The following is a 21,132-nucleotide window of genomic DNA, read 5'->3' as shown; positions in this document are numbered from 1 at the left end:
ATTCCCCTATGAAAACATGCTTAAATTATTTAATCAATAGACATGGTCATATTGCCCCGCATGATGGCCCATTTTGCCCCGTAGTGTTTTCGATCGATGGAAATGGAACACATTTTTAAAAGTGTAATTTTTCCACATAAATCTTTTTTATATACGTTAAAATATAAAAATATATAAATATATTTTATATACGAATACGTTATTCATACAATCTACATCGATCAATAAGGTTTCAAATCGTGAGGTTTTAATATGTAGCATAATTTATAGATGTTCCTACATGAATTAGGACGTTTCGTTCTTAGGAGGACCATATTGCCCCTATCTACCCTAAATATGGAAATGAAAACGCGTAGTGATTGGCTAATGTGGAAGAACGCCAGCGAAGAAGTTCTGTCGTTGGTGAAAAATGCAACCTGGAGCGTGGTTGACATAAAGGGTGTGTTACATCAAATTGCATCACGGAAAAAACGCTGTAGAAATTCGCCCAGTAGACCGATCCTTTTGAAAATTTTAGACAGTAAAATAAAAACTATTAAACAACTTTTGGCATTTTCTTTTTATTCATACTTCGAGCCCAAGCCCGTATGCTCGCACCTTCCTCTTTACCCCGTCCATAAGGTTCTGTACAACGTCAGGTTGTAGTTTTTTTTTGAACAGAAATCCATTTTCCCTTGAAGTCCACTTCCGATTTGACAACTTTTGGGTTCTTCCGGAGGGCCTGCTTCATAATCGCCCAATATTTCTCTATTGGGCGAAGCTCCGGCGCGTTGGGCGGGTTCATTTCCTTTGGCACGAATGTGACCCCGTTGGCTTCGTACCACTCCAATACGTCCTTTGAATAGTGGCACGAAGCGAGATCCGGCCAGAAGATGGTCGGGCCCTCGTGCTGCTTCAATAGTGGTAGTAAGCGCTTCTGTAGGCACTCCTTAAGGTAAACCTGCCCGTTTACCGTGCCGGTCATCACGAAGGGTCCGCTTTCCGCAAGAGCAGATCGCTTGCCACACCATGTACTTTTTGGCAAACTTGGATAGTTTCTGCTTGCGAATCTCCTCCGGAACGCTGAATTTGTCCTCTGCGGAGAAGAACAACAGGCCCGGCAGCTGACGAAAGTCCGCTTTGACGTAGGTTTCGTCGTCCATTACCAGGCAATGCGGCTTCGTCAGCATTTCGGTGTACAGCTTCCGGGCTCGCGTCTTCCCCATCATGTTTTGCCTTTCGTCGCGGTTAGGAGCCTTCTGAACCTTGTATGTACGCAGGCCCTCCCGCTACTTGGTCCGCTGGACGAATGAACTTGACAAATTTAGCTTATTGGCGACATCCCGGACCGAACTTCTCGGATCACGTCTAAACTGCTTAACTACGCGCTTGTGATTTTTTTCACTGACGGAGCATCCATTTTTGCCGTTCTTCACCTTCCGTTCGATGGTTAGGTTCTGGAAGTATCGTTTTAATACTCTGCTGACCGTGGATTGGACGATTCCCAGCATCTTACCGATGTCCCGATGTGACAACTCCGGATTCTCGAAATGAGTGCACAGGATTAATTCACGACGCTCTTTTTCGTTCGACGACATTTTTCCAAATTTACGAAAAATTGACAGTGAAGCATGGCCAACGTGATCTATACACTCTTATCTGATTATAAGCGAAAGCTGAAGATATAATTCCTAAAAATTAAATTTCTACAGCGTTTTTTCCGTGATGCAATTTGATGTGACACACCCTTTATTCAAAGGAAGAAGAGTGATTGATAACAAATGGACATTTAAGATAAAAAGAAAGAGTGAAGATGCGATTGTGCGATACAAAGCAAGCTTTTCTCGTGGGTTTTCTCAAAGATATTGATTGATTACTTGATTACTTGGACACGTATTACCCAGTTGTAAAAATGTCACGTTGCGTATATTACTTTCGATGACCAATCAGGAGAATTGGTAGGTACACCAGATGGACGTAAATTGTGCGTTTCTAAATGTAGTGTTATACGAAAAAGTCCAAAAATCGTTGATATTTCTCCGCGGATCCAATGGAATTTTTTCATCCATCCTGGGTTGGCCACTCAAAAACATTTTAAACTTTTTGAACTGGAAACAGCACTTCGCAACCCTCGAGGTGTGCTTGGGGTCATTTTCCTGTTGGAAAATGTAGCCAGAGTGATGGATTTAAGTTTCTCTCCAAAATCTTGTTCGTAGTTGACGTAGGATTCGCCAGCCATCTTTCCATCGATCTTGACAAGATTGCCCATCCCATTCTAGGAAAAAAATGGGTGGGTTGTATCTATGATATAACCGCAGGGTTGACGTGGGACTACCTTAGCTTAGCAATAATTTGTGTGTATTGATTAAATTTTTGATGGAATGAAACAATCCCCGAATTCAATTGAATTCAATATATTTGCTTTGTGAGTGAAAAGATTGAATAATGCCATGTAAGGTCAATTCATGCATTGTGATAGATAATGTTCTTCGTTACAAGTAAATTTAATGACAGTCCTTTTACGTTTGGTATGATGTCTAGGACAAAATATGTGAACGGAAGAATTATCAAACGATTATTCTATTTTACGTTTCCTTCAGAAGTTTGCACCTCTCAAGTGTACGTACTTCTCGAACCGAGAATTTTCTTGATTTGATGAACTTCAGGCACTCAGTTTCGATTTTGACATGTACGTCGAACGCATATTGTTGAATCAAAAGGCGTTATCGCAGCAAATGGTTAACAACATTTTGCCTAATCATCAAATGGTATGCGTAGAAATTCAGTGAGCACAAGATATGAAGACATATCCTTCAATGCAATAATGAATAACCGAGCCAAAGCGTTGTGTTCGTACCCGCTTTTGTTATCCGTGTTAGGAAAACATTTTTCGGAGTGCAAATAAAAGCGTGTGCAGAAGTACCCCCGGCTTGCAAAAACTTTAACTTCTACTTTTTATTTTATAGAGGCTTTAAACTTGAAAGTTCATTCGTCTCTAGTGTCTGTACGATTTTCCCAGGTTCCTAAGATTAGGCGACATATTCTAGTTTGCACAAAGGCAAGCGAGTACAAAAGTACTCGAAATTTGCATTTATTTGCAGAGCGATTTTCCCAGACATCTTGGTTTTGAACTCTGTGTTAGGCAAATTTCAGTCGGAACAAAAATGCCCCCTGCTTGCATGAATTTGCAATGCCAATTTCCTCAGACACCTCGGTTCTGAAGTCTGTGTTGGGGAAACACATTTCAGTCGGAACAAAAATACATTTTACAGTTATTCAATTGTTTATCTAATGAAAAATTTATTTTATTAATTGCGATAGAAGCGTAGAAATATTCCCTATCAATTGATGGATACATCTTTCCGATCCAGTAAAGAAATGTTCGTGTTATAAGCGTTCGGAATCATTCATTTTTTCCTGCATGTTCTGTGTTTAGGATTTCATTTTACCCCCCATATACTCCGGTTAGACGTAGTCCCACGTCAAAACAGTCCCGCACGAGCAGTGAACCTCCTCCGTGTTTAACCGTTGCTTGAGTAAATCTGGATAGTACACGCTCAGACTTCAGGCTACGAGTTTGCTGGTGTTTTTTTGTGTTTTTTAGCTCAAACTTACGCTCATCGGTCTAAACAACCTTTTTCTAAAAGTCAGTAGGGCGAGAAGCATATTTCTTTGCGAAATCCAGTCGTTTTGACGTAGGACTACGTCTTTCATTTCTATACCGGGGTGTAAAATCAAAGTTTCGAAAACGAAAGCGTTACGCCGGAGACCGAGATTTTGAGCGTTAATAGCTCCTAAACAACTGAACGAAATGGAATGATAAACACTTCATTCGAAAGATAAAATGTCTACGCGTTCTATACTTGTTACTTTTTGATCCAAAAACTTGTTTCAATAGTCTTAAAATTGCTTTCAAAACAGGCTATTGAAATCACCAATCGGTATATAAGCGAGCGCCGCTCGGAAATCCACTCAGTTCTCATTGAACAGCGATTGGAGCATGTTGTCGCTGTTGTGGTGAAGCTCTTCGTTTATCATGAAAGCGCTGATGAACGGTGTCACCAAGAGCCTGTTTGTGCACCTTAGGCTAGACATGAATCCATCAGGAGGAGAGTGATGCCACAAACGGTTCCCCGGAAAGATCTCGAAGCAGCCGCTACACACACACACACACATACACGCGCGGAATTCTTTCCGTTTGGATGCCATTCAGCATCGAGAAAGATCCGGAAAATAATCTGCCAGTTCCTCTGGGAATTTAAAAATACATTCATGTGAAAGAGTTTATTTGAATGTTTTCTATCCATGTAACACTGTGACCAAATACATTTGGTTTTGTGGTTTTTCAATCATTAACAGGATAGCTTCTGAAGATTATTCTTCCCCATCAGTAGGATATTTCCGTATCCAATATTGTATGCGCCCGCAATCGATTATTGCTCAGTCGCCGAAAGTTCCGAGCTCAGAGAGTTCATTCCCCTCTAGTTTGCCTTCCAAATTGCCATCGTAAACCACACCTTCTCTCGATTCAATCACACACAAAAAGCATACTTAAGCGATATTCTGGTGGTGAGACACATTCATTTTTCGTGAGTACATCGACTAGACAACATCGTTGCCTAACGTGCTGGAGGAGGTGGACGGCGAAGGATCGACACATACACGCGTAGAATTCTTTCCGTTTGGATGCCATTCAGCATCGAGAAAGTTCCGGAAAGATCTAATCATTGCTGGGAAATAGTCAGCCAGTTCCTCTGGGAATTTAAAAATACATTCATGTGAAAGAGTTTATTTGAATGTTTTCTATTCATGTAACACTGTGACCAGGGGGTCTTCGTAGCCACTTGGTTACGCGTTCGCTTACCAAGCGATCGATCGTGAGTTCAAACTCAGGGCCCTCAATTGACCATCTTTGTGTTGTTATAGAATAACTACGTCCACGCAACCATCATCAGCGATGGAAATCGATCCACGGTGGAACAAAGATCGATACATCCATACAACTGCTCTGCTCTGCAAGAAACATCAGGCTGCTGTTCTATAAATAACTCAACAATGATCAATATCAACTGTCTCCACTGTCCGGTCTGTTGAACAATGGATGAACAGAAAGAATACCCTTACGCCTAAATGGCTACTACTGTGTAATTTACCATAATGTAATGGAACAGAAAACTTAACGCCTAAATGGCTACTACTAACTACTGTGTAATTCACAATTCATAGAAACATAAACATATGTACATGTACACGATTAAAACCCGGCTCTGTTACAGCTAAATGCTAATGAGCCTAATAAATAAATGGGATAAAAAAAAACACTGTGACCAAATATTTTTCAATCAAGTATTATTAACAGGTGGTTATCGAGTTAGTATTAACCACTGGTGGGCTTCCAGTATCGAGGAAAATGTGGAAATATCTAATCGTTACTGAAAATAATCTGCCAGTACCTCTGGGAATTTAAAAATACATTCATGTGAAAGAGTTTATTTTAATGTTTTCTATCCATAAAATATCCATATAATACATTTGGGTTTGTGATTTGTCAATCAAGTACAGTTAGCAGGTTAGCTTCTGAAGATTATTCTTCAGAACAAGGTTTTTCGTATCCTATATTGGATGCATAAAACCTTGTGCCTCCAACGTAACGCTCTCGTTTTCGAAGTCTCCCAAATATTCATTTATTCATTCATTCAGAATGGATTTAGATTCAACTTCAAACAAATGATCTCTAAATCAACGATAGTCCTACGTCACCCTTGCGGTTATACCATAGATATAACCCACTTCCTGTTTTTTGATATTGGCTTTCCGTAGTAGGGTTTTTTTTAAGAAGCTCTGTAGACCTGATTTATGCAGTCGGTTGCTGATGCAAAACTCTTTCTGGATCACCCGACAAGATTTATCGGGATCCGATCGAACCGAGCGGCGGATAAAGCGATCTGTGTAAACTGAGGTTTTACGAGGCCTTCCAGTTCCGGATTTCCGCTCTACTGTGCTCAGTGCAATGAAGCTTGACAAACATACAACACAATGTCTTGGAAAATATTTTGACCAGATCGAATGAAGCAGCCTCGTTCATTTTTTATTTTTCGACAGCAAATCGAAAAGGTTTCAGACGAAATACGAAATGTCCAAGAGTTATATGATTGTTTATTATTGACCCGAAAACATGTTTCAATAGGTTAAAAGTTGCTTGGAAAACAGGCTATTAAAATCACTAAAATCTGTATATAAACGAATGTCAGTTATGATTACCAAGCGGTTGATGTACGATCGCTGGAATCTGTGTGTTTCCCTATGTCCCTTCCCTTACTTTTGTACCGGCATGCATTTTTGCGATCCGGAATGTGTGCGGACTTCAAAAGCGGTATGAACACAACGCTTTGGCTCGGTTATTCAAGATTGCATTGGAAGATATCCCTTCATGTCTTCAACTCACTGAATTTCCACGTGTACCGTTTGGCAAAATGTCGATAACAATTTGCTACTATAATGTCGATTGAACAATATGTGTTCAACTTACATGTTAAAATAAAAACTGAGTGCCTGAAGATTATTATATCAAGCAAATTTGCGGTTCGAGGAGTATGTACACTTGGGAGGTGAATAACCTCAGAGGAAATGTGAAGTACATTGATCGTTTAGCCATTCTTCCGTCCACATATTTTGGAAGTCCACGATAAATGAATGAAATGAACATGGCATCATGCCATTGTCAAAATTCCAACGATGAACGTAATCTACCACAATGCATGAATTGACCTAAGGAGTGCATTGAAAAGTAATTTTAAACTTTCAAACATCAAAGTAAAACTGAAAACGTTCAAATAGTGTTTACAAAAGTGAATTTTATTAAAGAATATTAAGTTAACATAGCAATGAAATGAAAAAAGACGGGTGGGTAATGTCGGGGACATAACCGGAGTGACGTAGGACTATACAAAGGGGACAGCTTTTGTTAAATATATATTTTAAATATATTGTTTTATTTTCTTCTCCTACGTGAATACCTACCTATCTACCTGAAAAATGGATTAGTTTACTTTTTACTCTTTATGAACATGTTGATGGTTCTGAAAAGAACCTTTGGTGTTGTGTTTTTGTTATCACTCGATATTCCCATCTTGTTCGGTTAAACCTTCCTGTTTAGCTATTGCGTTTGCCACTCGCCACAGCTTTCACAGTTGGAAAATTTCTTCCCATCCAGCTTGTGACATGTTGTTCAGTAAATTACATTTAATGCGACGTGCCGGAGAAACACTTTGCCACTCACTGAAACTAATTGTTGCCTTGATGAGCGCCGAACCGAAGCTGCTCTGTTCTCGATGCGGGTTTTCTGATTGTCGTGAGCAGCTTTGCAAGCTAACTCGAGCACTCCGACAGCCGAAACTCTATAATCGCTGTTAGGTATACTGGTGCTCCGGCACCAATCCGTTCGGCCTAGTTACCCTTGCGGAGCAATCAGTGAATGCGACCAACAGGCAACTGGAGACCTGCACGGTTCGAGTGAGACTTTGCCTTTCCCTTAACTCGTCCTCCTTTGTTACGTCCACGATGCCGATGCCGTACAACCACACGGGTTTACGGTTTGAAAGAAAATAAGATATTTTTTTGGGGTCCGCGTGTTTTATACTCTAGCGGTACACACTCACAGGATAGAGACAAATCGGCAGACTCAGCCAGAGGGGCGAGTCCAACGGGACGAACGAATGAGCGTTAAAAGGGAGCGATGGCAAAAAAATACATTCATTACGATTTATTCGCTCGTTGGATTCACATGCAGGCTAAAAAGGGTCCTTTTCAGGATCACAAAATTATCTTCAATCTAAAGAGTTTATTGTTTTGTTATTACTCGATATCCCCATCTTGTTCGGCTAAACCTTTCTGTTTAGCGATTGCATTTGCCACTCGCCACAGCTTTCACAGTTGGAAAATTTCTTCCCATCCAGCTTGTGACATATTTTACAGTAAATTACATTCAATGGCACGACGCATTACCACCACTCAGTATCGGATTGGAGGTAATTTTAACCTGTAATTGATCATTTGCGATGACAGTGGTACAGTGTCGACTTTCAACGTGGGGTCATAATATGGACCCCGAACTCTATGTTTACAAAAATGTCCAACTAAATATGTCGCATTACAGGTCCGTCCAATTAGCTAAATGTCGAGATAAGTGTAAATTACTGTACTTTCAATCTAGAAACAATTTAAGAATTGGTGAAAATCAATAAGCTCAGGACAACTGCCAAATTCACATACTCATCAGATCCTGGCAAACAAATTATGAAAAAATCAATTTGTGTTTTATTATTATTTTGGATAATGTTTCAGAAAGCATTGAGCTGTATTTCCTAAACTCTTTTTTGGAAGGTTTAATGGCCCTGAAAAGCGCCTTGTTTTATGGAATGGTTCCAATTTAGAAAACTTAGTACTCGTGGTTTTAAGAAAAACCATTTCGAACGCCCTCGATACCGCCTTGTTCTGGTTTTGCCACCAAAGCAGATTGTATAAAGAACAAACTTTTTTCTTCCACTACCTGCTGTCGTTTTGCGATTGCGTTTGCCACTCGCTGCAACTGTCTGATGTTGTCTTGATGTCCACCGAACCGAATGTGGTCTGTTCTGAATGCGAGTTTTCTTATCGTCGCGAGCAGCTTTTCCACTTCGGCGGCCGAAACTATATAACGCCGGCTAGGTGGACTGATGCACTGGTACTAACGCGCTCGGCCTAGCTACCCTTGCGGGGAACTCCAGATCAACACGGTTCGAGCGGGATTTTGCCTTTCCCTTCACTTTTCCTCCTTTACCATGACCAGACATGGCTGCTTGGGTTGGTTTGTTGATGTGTTGTGATGCGAACCGATGTGGTGTACGGTTTGAATGAGAATGATCGTTACGGCAGCGGAGCGGGGATTTTTAAGCTGACTGGCTGGCTCGAGAATTACGCATGTGTGAGACTGCGACCAATGTTTCTTTCTTTTTTTCCTTTTTCCTTTCCAATCGTGCTTCATTCTATTTCGCTGCTGCTCTGGTTGCCCGTTTTGGTCGGTACGATTTGAGTAGCACAAAATGGACCAATCAAAAATGGGCACATAGTGCATTTTGACAATGCTTGATATTTCACAATTATTCAATTATTTATCTCAAGAAAAATGAAATGTTATTCGTTATGATAGATGCGTAGATATATTTCCTATCAATTGATGCAAAAACCTTTGCGATCTATTGAGAAATGCTCGAGTTATAAGCGTTTCAAATCTTGCATTTTTTCCTACTTGTTCAGTGCCTAGATTTCCATTTCACCCCCTATATCTTCCGGTTAGACGTAGTCCTACGTCAAAAATCAAGCTTATTGTTGATTTCTAAAAACAGGAAGTGGGTTATATGTGTGGTATAACCGCAAGGTTGACTTAGGACTGTCGTTGATTTAGTGATCATTTGTTTGAAGTTGAATTTGAATCCATTCTGAATGAATGAAAAAATGAATATTTGGGGGAGTTGCGCGCGTGTATATGTATGTGGCGGCTGCTATAATGCCTCAGGCGGAATCGTTTTTTGATGCTGATACTCTCTTGGTTGCCTTCTCTTCTCCCCCTGATGGATCGGTTATTCTGCGCTCCGTCACAGTTCGAAACATACTGAATGCGTTTCAGGTCAGGTCAGGTAATGAATCACTCGATCCCTCGTCATACAGCTCGTCCAGCAACGATGTTGTCCAGTCGGTGTCCTCACGAAAAATGAATGCGTTTCACCACCAGAATATCGCTTAAGTATTTGTTCGTGATTGAATCGAGAGAAGGTGTGGTTTACGATGGCAATTTGGAAGGCAAACTAGAGGCGAATGAACTCTCTGAGCTTGAAACTTTTAGCGACTGAGAAATAATCGATTATATCGACATTATATGATTTTCGCGATGCGAAACATTTTCTATTGCGCGCGCATCCAATATTGGATACGAATCCTAATGATGGGGAAGAATAATCTTCAGAAGCTTTACTGCTAATTGCACTTGATTGAAAAAATCACAAAGTCAAATGTATTTGGTCGCAGTATTATATGGATAGAAAACATTATAATAAACTCTTTCGCTTGAATGTAATTTTCAATTCCAAGGGAAACTGGCAGATTATTTTTCAGCATCGATAACATCTTTCCAGATTCTTCTCGATGCTGGATAACAACCAAACGAAAAAAGTTGCGCGCGTGTTTTTGTGGCGGCTGCTCCAATGCCTCAAGCGGAATCGTTTTTCGATGCTGGTACCTTCTTGGTCGCCTTTTCAGCATCACTCTCCCTCTGATGGATTCCCTTCTGGCCTAAAGTGCACAAACAGGCTCTTGGAGGCACCGTTCATCAGCGCTTTCATGATGAACGAAATTAGCTTCACCAGAACAGCGACAACATGCTCTAATCGCTGTTCAATTATAACTGAATGGATTCTCGAGCGGCGCTCGCTTATATACCGATTGGTGATTTCAATAGCCTGTTTTGAAAGCAAGTTTTTGGATCAAAAAGCAACAAGTATATAACGCGTAGACATTTTATCTTTCGAATGAAATACTTCATTCCATTTCGTTCAGTTGTTGAGGAGCTATTAACGCTCAAAATGTCGGTCTCCGGCGTAACGCTTCGTTTTCGAAACTTTGATTTTAAACCCCGGTATGGAAATGAAAGACATAGTCCTACGTCAAAAATAATCGAATCTTAGGTTTAACTCTACTCATCGAATTCTTCTTGAACTGTGACATATTTTCAGACACTGTACCTTCCTTCTTGAAGCTGGCCTCGACAATTGCCCAGTAACGCAGCTGGGGACAGCTGGGGAGGTCTTTTTCGACGAACATGATGTTGTTTTCCGTGCCGATGCCAAATACGTCCAGAATAGAGGAGGAAACTCGTGCTTTCTAGAAAGTGGAAGTGCTTTCTATCTCTTCTTCAAGTATTCTTCCACATAAATTTGAGCATTTATGGTCCCTTTTGTGGAAAAGTTGACGATCGCATGCTATACGTGCAAATGGCTTGCCAAACGAGCACTTTTCGGCCGAATTTTTACATCGCAACAGTCGTATTTGTAAATGGTACACTCTCTCCAATCGATTGACGTATGTTCGTCATACGTCATGAGTCATGAGAATGCACTGGTTGGGATTGTTCGAAATACGCTCATATAGCTTCCGAGCTCGTGGTTTAGCGCGATGTTGTTGGGGATGTTAAGAGTGTAGTTCAGTTTGTCATTACAGAGCATAAAATTAAACGTCAAAATAAAGATCACATTTCATTGCTACAACTTAACAAAAATAAAGCATGGAATGTGATTGTTTTGGGGTTCGATGAAATTGGGAATACGATGGGTTACGTACCTGATCCATTGCCGATGTTCGGATCGTTCGTACCGGATTGTACCGCGTCGTACATCGGATTGCTGAAGTCCGTGGTTTTATTGTTCAGTGTGTCCAGATTGTAACCATCCAGCGGGGCCACACCACCACCTGCCGGAATCACCCCCGTCGCGGGTCGATTGGATGGGAAGTCGGGCGAGTTGAACTCGACGTTCGTTCCCGGTCGGAAGGATACGCTCTGGGAGGATGTCAGGCTTGGTTTGCCGCTGGAATGGAAAACAGTTCAAGAAATTTTCTCCCAACAGAAATGTGCATGTGCATACAAAGGCCTCTTTTTGATGATGAAGTACAGCCCTATCGTGGCCGCCACAAGAATGGCAACCAGGATCGGGATATAGATCGCCGCGGCGCTTCCCGGGTTGGATCCGAACATTCGTTCACTGTACAGCTCGCAATGGGTTCCGCTGAAATCTTCCAGACACTCGCAGATCAAATCATTTCCGCTGTCATCCTCCTTGCAGAGACCTCCATTCTGGCAGGGACAAATCCTTGGGGAAGGTCGAGGACGTTCGGCGGCTGGGGAAACATAATTCATGAAATAAAGCAAGGTGGCTCACAATTTTTTCTTGATACTCACGTGCATCACACACCATTTCGGCTGTGCTTCTATGCGAAACCTGCTGGACAGTGTTGTCCGGACAAGCGCAACGTCTTCCGCCCGGCACGAGCAGACACAGATGCGAGCACGGATTTTTGAAGCATGGATTGTTCAGCGTCGTGTTGTAGCGCAGCTCGTGGTACACTGCAAATCATTGAAATGGTGAATTATTCAGAACATAGCCATAAACGCCCATGCTCACCCTTCAAACTGGATGGATTGGTGAGACTCCTCTGGATCGCCACTTGTACTCCCCGGCCAAATTTATCCTGCCGGAACAGTTCCCCGGAGTCTTTGGTGATCCAATAGAGATACGATTCGAAGACATCGAGCGAAACTGGATGCTTCAGATTGTCGCCTTTCACCACCGACCTTCGACTGGATCCATCCGGTTTCATAATTTCAATCGTGTTCAATTTCGTGTCAACCCAATAAACCATGTGATCTTGGGAATAGTCAATGGTCAACCCTGCCGGGTGCCGAATGGCTTCCGTGATCAACGGACGCCTCTTGGAGCCATCCATCCAGGAAACCTCAATCTTCGGTGCCGAACCGGCATCCGCCCAGAACATGCGACCCAACTGTGGGTCGACCGCTATCGAGGTCGGTATCTCAAGGCCTGCATTCACCAGTGCCCTACGATATCGGCCGTCAGTTTTCGCCACCATGATTCTTCCCCGAGGCTTCGATCCGGTACGATCCGTCTCAGCCCAGTACAGATTATCGGCCACCCAATCAACGGCCAGGGCCGTTGGTTTCGAGTTACCCTTCATGTTCAAATCCTGTGCGTAGCCAATCTTGGCCTCACCATTCACCGCGTTCACCATGTAGCTTCGCTTGATCGTCTTGTCGTTGCTGTCAGCCCAGAAGATCATCTGGGTTTCCGGATTGTAATCGATCGATTCTATCCGCTTCTCGCCCCCGATCACATCGAACTGATTGTTAACCTTCAGATCGTACGCACGAATCTCCGGACCGCTGCTGAAAACTACCGTGACATCGTCCTTAAGCGCTTTGCAAACTCCAGAAACTGCATCCGATAGTCGGAAACCTTCTCGACACGAGCATTCATACGTTCCGTTGATGTTCGTGCAAAGTTGCGAACAGTTGTGAGTCTCGGTAGCACACTCGTCGATATCCAGACAGTGTTTCTTGTTTTCCGCGTCGATTATGAACCCTGGATAGCATGCACAAATATACCCTCCGTCGGTCAAGTTCATACAGTGATGTTCACAGCCACCCTTCGTCAAAGCCGTACAAGTGCTCGTGTGATGGCATCCCAGTTCGTCCGATTGATCTCCGCAGTCATCTGCCATGTCGCAAATTTGCGACCGTTCGATACACTTCTTGTTCGCACACTGATACTGCGTGTACAGATCGCAAGGCTTCTGGCGCATTGCACACAACGTCATATTGTTCTCGTCCGACCCATCCCCACAGTTATCGACCCCATCACAGATCTGATACTTGGCAACGCACCGATGGTTCGCACACTGGAATCTACGCAGCGTATCGCAGTTGAAGTTCGTACAAACCGAAGCGGCCTCATCCGAATTGTCCCCGCAGTCATCCGCACCGTCACACAGATCCGACGGCAGCACGCACAGATTGTTCGCACATTGGAACCTCGAGTCCGGACAGTACCGCCCTCCCGGGAATCTCGGCGGACAGCCAATCTCATCGGACATATCCCGACAGTCACGATCGCCATCGCAACGGAAATAGGAAGCAATACAGTGTCCGGAGGCGCACTGGAACGCACCGGCCTTACACTGGAATCCTTCACAGCGGAACTCATCGCTGTTATCACCGCAGTCATCCTCGTGATCACAACGCCAGCGGCTCGAGATGCACTTGCCGTTGTCACAGCGGAACTCCGACTCCGAACATTCGCGATACTTGCCCTTACAGTGGACATCCATTTCGTCGCTACCGTCCCCGCAATCGTCCGCGAAGTCACACATCCATTGTCTGAAACGAAGAAAAAAAGGTACTGAGTGATTTTCGATTGATTCATTTTAGACTATCAGGGTGAAGTGGAGTCGGTGTATTCGTTACGCATACTGAAACATCGATTCTTTTGTTTCGTTGAATTTTGCCGAGGTTTCATATCCATTTGGGCAGCAGAATCTATCATTGACGATTGAAGCTGCTATAAGATTTGCATCCGCAATATTCGCCTAAAATTGTGATAAAACATCCATGAAACTTTAAATTTACAGTAAAAGCTCCCTATAGCGACAAATCTCTCTATAACGACATGTCCAAAGGTACCTTCGAAATCCCATACAAATTCTTTCCTTTACATTTCTCTATAGCGACCATTCCCTGTAGCGACAAATTACCGCTCATACATATCATTCTCTATTGAGACAATTTTCAATGCCACTCCATTCACAGTGCTATAATAATTAATTGAATTGAACTTAGTATATGAAGGATTTCGCGCCAACTCGTCAATGGGATTGGCATGAACCCCTCAGAACTTAATGAAACTTTCTGGGCGTGAAGACCTTACCTAATTAAGCAACTTGGCATACTTAGGCCATCTACACACTAGGCAACCTAAGTTGGAAAGCAACTTAACGAATATGTCAAAAAGTTGAGAGCATGTGTTATCAAATGAGAGCATACACGCTAGGCAATTGGCAACATGGCTCGGACCAACTTTTTCGATTCAACCTAGCACGCGAGTGGCGCGCGATTTGTGTCGGCAACTTTTTCGTTCAATTGCTGCATGCATTTTAATTTCTGAGTTCGTTGAGTTTCAATCATGGAGGCCAGGTTTTTTTTTTTAGATGTTTTCACATGGTACGAAAAAAATGTCACACTCATATTGGAGGAAACTAAAATTCATTACCGTTCTGAATCATATATCGGACAACATCCTATTTCGGACACTTTGTTCTAATATCTTGAAATGCACTGATGATATAACTGCTTAATGCACTGATGATATAACTATCAAATTAATAACACAATTGCTTCTTTGAAGTAATCCCTTGGTTTCACTATCATTTCACATGAGAACTACATTTGAATTATAACATAATCGGCAGAAATCTTACAACACTACTCATTATCGTTTGTGTTTGACGTTTCCTTAGCGTGAGCACGTAGAATTTACCCGTTCATAAATATTTAAATTTCTCTCGTGTTTCATCAGTTCTCATCATCGTTAACAGTTTACTGTGATTGCTTGGTAAGTGCTTCGCAGTTGACTATAAAATATAATCAAGTGTAATGTAATTTTCGTTCAAAAAACTAAAAAATAAAGTGTTCGAAATTTGAATTCAATCTGTCCGAAATTTGATTTAGTGTCCGAAGTTTGATTCTTATTCGCTTTATTTGAAAAGCATTTTATCCGATGATTTTTTTATGTTCAATCAAATAGGTACCAAAGTAGAAAGCTTAAAAGCATATTGAACTAATTTATTAAAAATATCAACCAAATAATACCTGTGCATAAAGTTTAGATCTGTTTTCTGCATCATATGCCTTAAGCGTCCGAAATATGATTCAGAACGGTATTTAATTTTGAACAATGCTTGACAGATTATTCATGGTTTATAATAATTGTTATATATAGAGCATTTGTTCGCGTGTTCTGACATGTCAGGACGATATAAATTGAAACCTCCATTTGTCTACAATACACATTTTCCGATCATCACCCGAAGCAATTATTGTCTATTCCATTCCATCGCATCACCTAGTCACGTGCGAGAGCGAGATGAATGTAGCAGCAACATAACAACGAACAGCACCCGATCGAGCCGAGCGAAGCCGACAGGACAAAAACCCCAACAACTTTCTGACAAATGCAAAGGGAACGCAGAACAGATCATCCATCTTTGCCAGTTTTTTCCTTACCATCAACGTGGAAGTGACTTACCAAGTGATGCGTAATTAGTGAAATAAAGAGAAAATTTGGACTATAACCTCTTGTGTTTTTAACTTCCACAGTGTGCTTAGCCAGAACCATTCCAACCGCAGTTAGCCCGGATTATGCGCTAACAGCATTCATCAAACTTATCTTGAGGTTTTGAAATTTATTCCAATAAATGTGAACAAATATATATTGCGCAACCACGAAATAAATTTAATGAGAGATTATTGACTAGATGAGTGAGTGAATACCAATTCTTCCTCAAAAACGGAACAGTGATAAATGTTCTATGAAGGTGGGCTATACGAAGATTTAAATGCCAAAAAATATAATGTATAACTGGAATGAAACATTGTTCATTTCCGCTTCAGTTTTGGCTAATTATTGTGTAACGGTGTGCAACCGGAAAACCTTCGATTGTGAAATGGGCGTGAAAAACAAGCGAGTGAATGACATCGAGATTAAAGTCTCCATTGATTACTAAGTACAATAGAATAGATAAAAGCCTTACTTCACTCTACGGTCACTCTACGAAAAATGTAACGATTCATTGAGAGTTTTCAAACGCATATTACTCAAAATCGTTATTGCGACATATGTTGTGTTATATACCATTAGAAAGTTAATTCATCCAGCATTTTTTGTTTGAAAGACGGAAAATATAGTAGAAAAGTTAGACAATTTGACGATCAAATGTTTTTTGATCACACTATTCACTCGTTTTCCTCCCCGACGCAACAAGCAATCTTTTTGCCTACAATTCGGCGTTAGCTCACAATATGAGTTGATGCGAATTGTGAATTATTGTCCATTTGCCGATAATAGGCATTTATATATTTCTTATAGATTCCTTTGTGGTCCTTAATATTTTAATATTATGTTCCCCATATCTGTCTTCCTCAGAAGCCCGCTTCACTTACTCGAATGCACATGCCCATTTTCCTTTCTCTTTCCTATACATAAATAAAACTTAGCACCCAATGAGATCAGTTCACTACACGAGCTTCCCAAGAGAGCACTCATGATCATAGGATACTCAATATGCATCAGCTGGCTAGAAAGTTATTATATTATGCTTACAAACAATGTTCCGGACAACGTGGCAACGTAGGAGGAAATGCTTTTTTTATTTAGAATATATTTATATAGATTCATTTGACTTAGGCTTATATATTTATATTTATTCAGATCTTATCTATTTAGATTTGTTTTTAAAAATGTTAAATGATGACTCCTTGTCTTCTTCTGCTTAATTAATTAAACAAAAGATTAGGGTAGTAATAGCTTGAATGGTATTTTTGTGTAAATTTTAAAACAGAATGGTACCAGATTCTACCGCATTATCTCATCTAACTTGTACCCTTTAACTGCTTCACTGCTAGCGATTATGCAGTTTAAGATTTCATCACGTTTGAGTTGCCTCAATGTGCAGAGCAGAGTTGGAGATGCGATTGACATCGCCATTAAAGATCGAGTTGTGGTTGCCCAATGTGTAGAAGGCTTTAGTTTTCCGAAAACTTATCTAAACTAACATATGGAAAGGGCAAAATATTTTTGATCATTTCTTTATAATTTTTTTTTTACTCGAAAATAGTAAGTCCTACGAAAAAGTGATCTATGGAAGAGTTAAAGCAAATCCTGGAGATCAGGGCTTGACTCATGTTGCTAAACAATGTCACACTTTTCTTTGTTGAATTCTGATGATTACGCAGAAACAAAATAATGCTATTTCTTTTCCGCCACTATAAATTTGCTGCCGGTACGACTGGTAATTTTCAAACAGCTGCAGAGCCATTTTATTCGTTCTTTAGATTTCTATACAATGCATTTATTATTATCATATCTCAGTGACTCTTAATAGATACCTAAATTTACAACAACTATTCGATACCTGACCAACCGATCAAGAGATTTTTTTGCAGATGGCTTTTGTTTGAGAGCTGTCGTTGCTCTCTGAATTGAAACATATTGTATTTGACTACAAAAACAAGCTGAAAACTGAAAACCTTGCCATCCAAGGGTCACCATCAATCCATTTCTACCCGTTATTGATTTTTTCTATAACTCTTCACTAGATTGCCAATGGATGTATGGGAAAAAAGTGACCCTCGAATTTTCAAAGCGAACTTGATTAAAAATGTTGATTCCCACGAAAAAACTACTCTATGCAAAATATCAGCCCAATTGGACTTCATTTACTAGTGTCGCACAGCGGTCAAAGTTTTTTGAAATACGAAAAATCACCCAATGGGGGAGTAAAGGAAATCGGGGTTTTTGAAAAAAAAATTTTGATGCCACATATCTTCAAATTGCATGAAACATGAGATCTAGTGTCATCTCGAAATTTTTTTTTGCCAAAAATCGACACTCTGGGACTTTTTTCGGAATACGAGGCAAAACATATGGTTTTGGATGCCGATAAAAATCGTCATATCGATTTTTCATACGGGACTCCCTACAAAATGTTGATTCTCACGATAAAATACCCTCTGCAAAATATATGGGCTCATACGGGCTTCATTTACTATTGTCGCAGATCTCAAAATTTTAGTTTTCTGCAAATCGAAAAATCACGGGGTTTTCAAAAAAAGTTTTTTGATGCCAATTGTCTTAGAATTGCATGAAACGTCGAGATTTACTGTTATCTCAAAATTTTTTAAAATTGAAGTTGCATCTGAATCGATTCTCAATGAATGGATGAATGAATATATTGAAATATTGGTGAAGTTCTTATCCAATCAGTCTACATACCACATGGACTGCAAAAATCTCGGGATATCTGATGGAAACAACCGTTTTTTAGGCAAAGTCAACATAGTTTCCTGCGAGGGCAATACCCTTGGTATAGCTAATTTGCAACATGTCGATTCCCTTTCTGTAGTACGAAACGCCTTCGAAATATGCCTCAGTTTCTGCGATGACTTCCTCATTCGATGTGAATCACTTTCCCTGGAGCCATCACTTGAGTATTGGGAACATAGAGTATTCGCTGGGGGCCAAGTCTGGATAATATGGTGGGTGAGCAACCAATTGGAATCGTAATTGGTCCAACTTGGCCATCGATTTTATGGACCTGGTGGTCTTTTCTTGTTACAAGTGCACATGGCTTGCCAAAAAGAATATTTCGAGGAAACTTTGTCAACTTTTTCAAGTGTTTCATTTTTGCCCATTACAGTTCATACTTGCTAGTCGCAATACAGTTGTCGAGCACGTCATTTCAACGTCCATTTTATTATATCGTTGCGGTTGCGGACTTTGATGATCTTAAACCAGAATGTTTCATTAACTTTTAAACGAATCTTGGATTTGGGTTCCTTTCCAGCATCTCCTTCACCTTTCTATCCATAGCACGTTTCGCACGTCCATGAATTTTGTCACTTCTTGGTTTGTTTTCGAGAGTCAAAGTTTCAAACAATATTTTTAACAAACAATGAACATTAGATTTGGGCAAATCCTGCTTTTGTGCAAGCTGACGTATCCAAAGGTTGAGATTTTCATTCTTCGCCATATTGAAAACTGCTTGTTGAATGTCAGGCAGTGTTGCTAATGGTCACCATCGTATGACTGTTCATGGAGACGTGTGTGCTGTGTCATTAATGAACATCATAAAATGAACAGTCAAACAACCGTCGAACTAAAAATGTCATATGACATTTCGGCTTTTTTTCGTCCTATACATTAGATATCCATCGTCCCGTAATTAAACAACAGTGTTCACGGGGAACGCTACCGCTGAAAACGTTCATTCAACACATTCGCACTTGATAGGGGAGAGTTCGACGGTTGCTTTGATATAGCAATCCGTCTGAATACCATCCATCGTGTATGGATGTGTGAGTGAGCAGGTGGATGTATATGTGCAGCTACGCTTGAATGCAGAATAAAGGGAGAAAAAGAATGCACACCACTGCAGTTTTAATGTCAAATGACATTAAAACTACAGTCATATTAGCCGGAATTGACGGATGGTTATGAGCACGAATGGTAGAATGGAAATAGCATATTTTCATCGCTCTTCTGGGTACGGTCGACAGAAAGGGAAAACATATAAACGTTCAATTGATAGTCGTGTTTGCGGCTGTGCGTGTAGATACCACCGGGGCTTTATCGTTTCGGAAAAACGTTTAGAAAAACACTTCACACTTCAATTAAAACAATCTTCATTCATTTTCGCTTTCCAGCACACTTCCTTTTCCGTTTCCGTTCTCACTCAAAAAGATCCTCTTCCTCTTCTTCTTTATCCCTCGTTATGGGTGTCCCTATTAGGTTGTCCTGCTTTGTTACACTGCCAATATCATTTTATAAGAATAGCTAACTAATACCCTACATCCCCATCTTTCTTCAAAGTGTTATTCAATAAGTAATGTAATCTATAAAATGCTTCGGCTCTACTCTAGGTTTCCCTAATGTTTCTGCAGTAACAATTTCATCTGGTGTTGAAGTAGCATCTATTTCACGATTATTCTGCTCGAGTACCGAGTTAGGCTCCGACGTAGCTGCACCCTCGATTGGATCAGTCGAATTTAGGTTTGCACGGGACAGTGTTTTCAAATGTGCTGAGCTTCGCCTAAATACTTTTCCTGTTTCGTTATCACATCAGTTCCACTTTTATGAATAACGTCGGATATTTCAGGGGCGAAATCAGCACACAGTTTATTTTCTTTCCTGAGACGCTTTGCTAATACGTGATCCCCCACTTGTAAGTCACTTTCTTGGCTCCACGCTTCTAGTCCGCATGCAATCTTCCTTTCTTTTTTTCCAATAGCTTCTCGTTGCCTTACAACATCGTACTGCTGTGATTCAGTTAAAACGGAAGGTAATTTAGTGCGAATACGGCATCCAAACATAAGCTCCGATGGAGGCTTTCCACTTCGCTCCACTTCGACATTCATTTGAGGCCAATAGGGAATAAAGTGTATTAATCGAATTCCGTACTCCTCACAAAAAGTCCGGAAATCGTCAGAGGTAAATTGTGGCCCATTGTCAGCCTTTAAAAACTCCGGTATTCCAAATCGGGAAAAAATAGTCATCAATTCAGCGATAGTGGCAGACGTTGATATATCACTCATTTCAACAACCTCTACGAATCTGCTGAAATAGTCGACGTATACTAGAATTTTTTTTCCTTCCGGTAGCGGTCCTGGAAGATCAATAGAAATCTGCTCCCACGCACGTTTAGGTAACCGAAAAAGGAAAACTTAACGCCTTACAATCCGTTAGTAGGTTGAACTCTCTGCCTATCAAATCATTCTGGAAC

General features: G+C 40.9%; 1 protein-coding gene across 3 annotated transcripts in view; it reads right to left on the bottom strand.

Annotated features, from left to right (window-relative positions):
• LOC129763158 (low-density lipoprotein receptor-related protein 2) overlaps nt 1–21,132 on the bottom strand; it is a 166,508-nt gene that overhangs the window by 4,909 nt on the left and 140,467 nt on the right. For all 3 annotated transcript variants that reach the window (XM_055761965.1, XM_055761967.1, XM_055761966.1), the window contains 4 exons: nt 12,189–13,957; nt 11,966–12,130; nt 11,652–11,904; nt 11,350–11,594 (listed from right to left, as the gene is read on the bottom strand). In XM_055761965.1, coding sequence (XP_055617940.1) covers nt 11,350–11,594; nt 11,652–11,904; nt 11,966–12,130; nt 12,189–13,957 — 2,432 coding nt within the window. The remainder of the gene's footprint in view (nt 1–11,349; nt 11,595–11,651; nt 11,905–11,965; nt 12,131–12,188; nt 13,958–21,132) is intronic.

This window comes from Toxorhynchites rutilus, chromosome 1 (genome assembly GCF_029784135.1).
Source record: "Toxorhynchites rutilus septentrionalis strain SRP chromosome 1, ASM2978413v1, whole genome shotgun sequence".
Classification (NCBI taxonomy): domain Eukaryota; kingdom Metazoa; phylum Arthropoda; class Insecta; order Diptera; family Culicidae; genus Toxorhynchites; species Toxorhynchites rutilus.
Note: the sequence above shows the minus strand (reverse complement) of the source record. Positions and strands in the feature narration are given on the sequence as shown.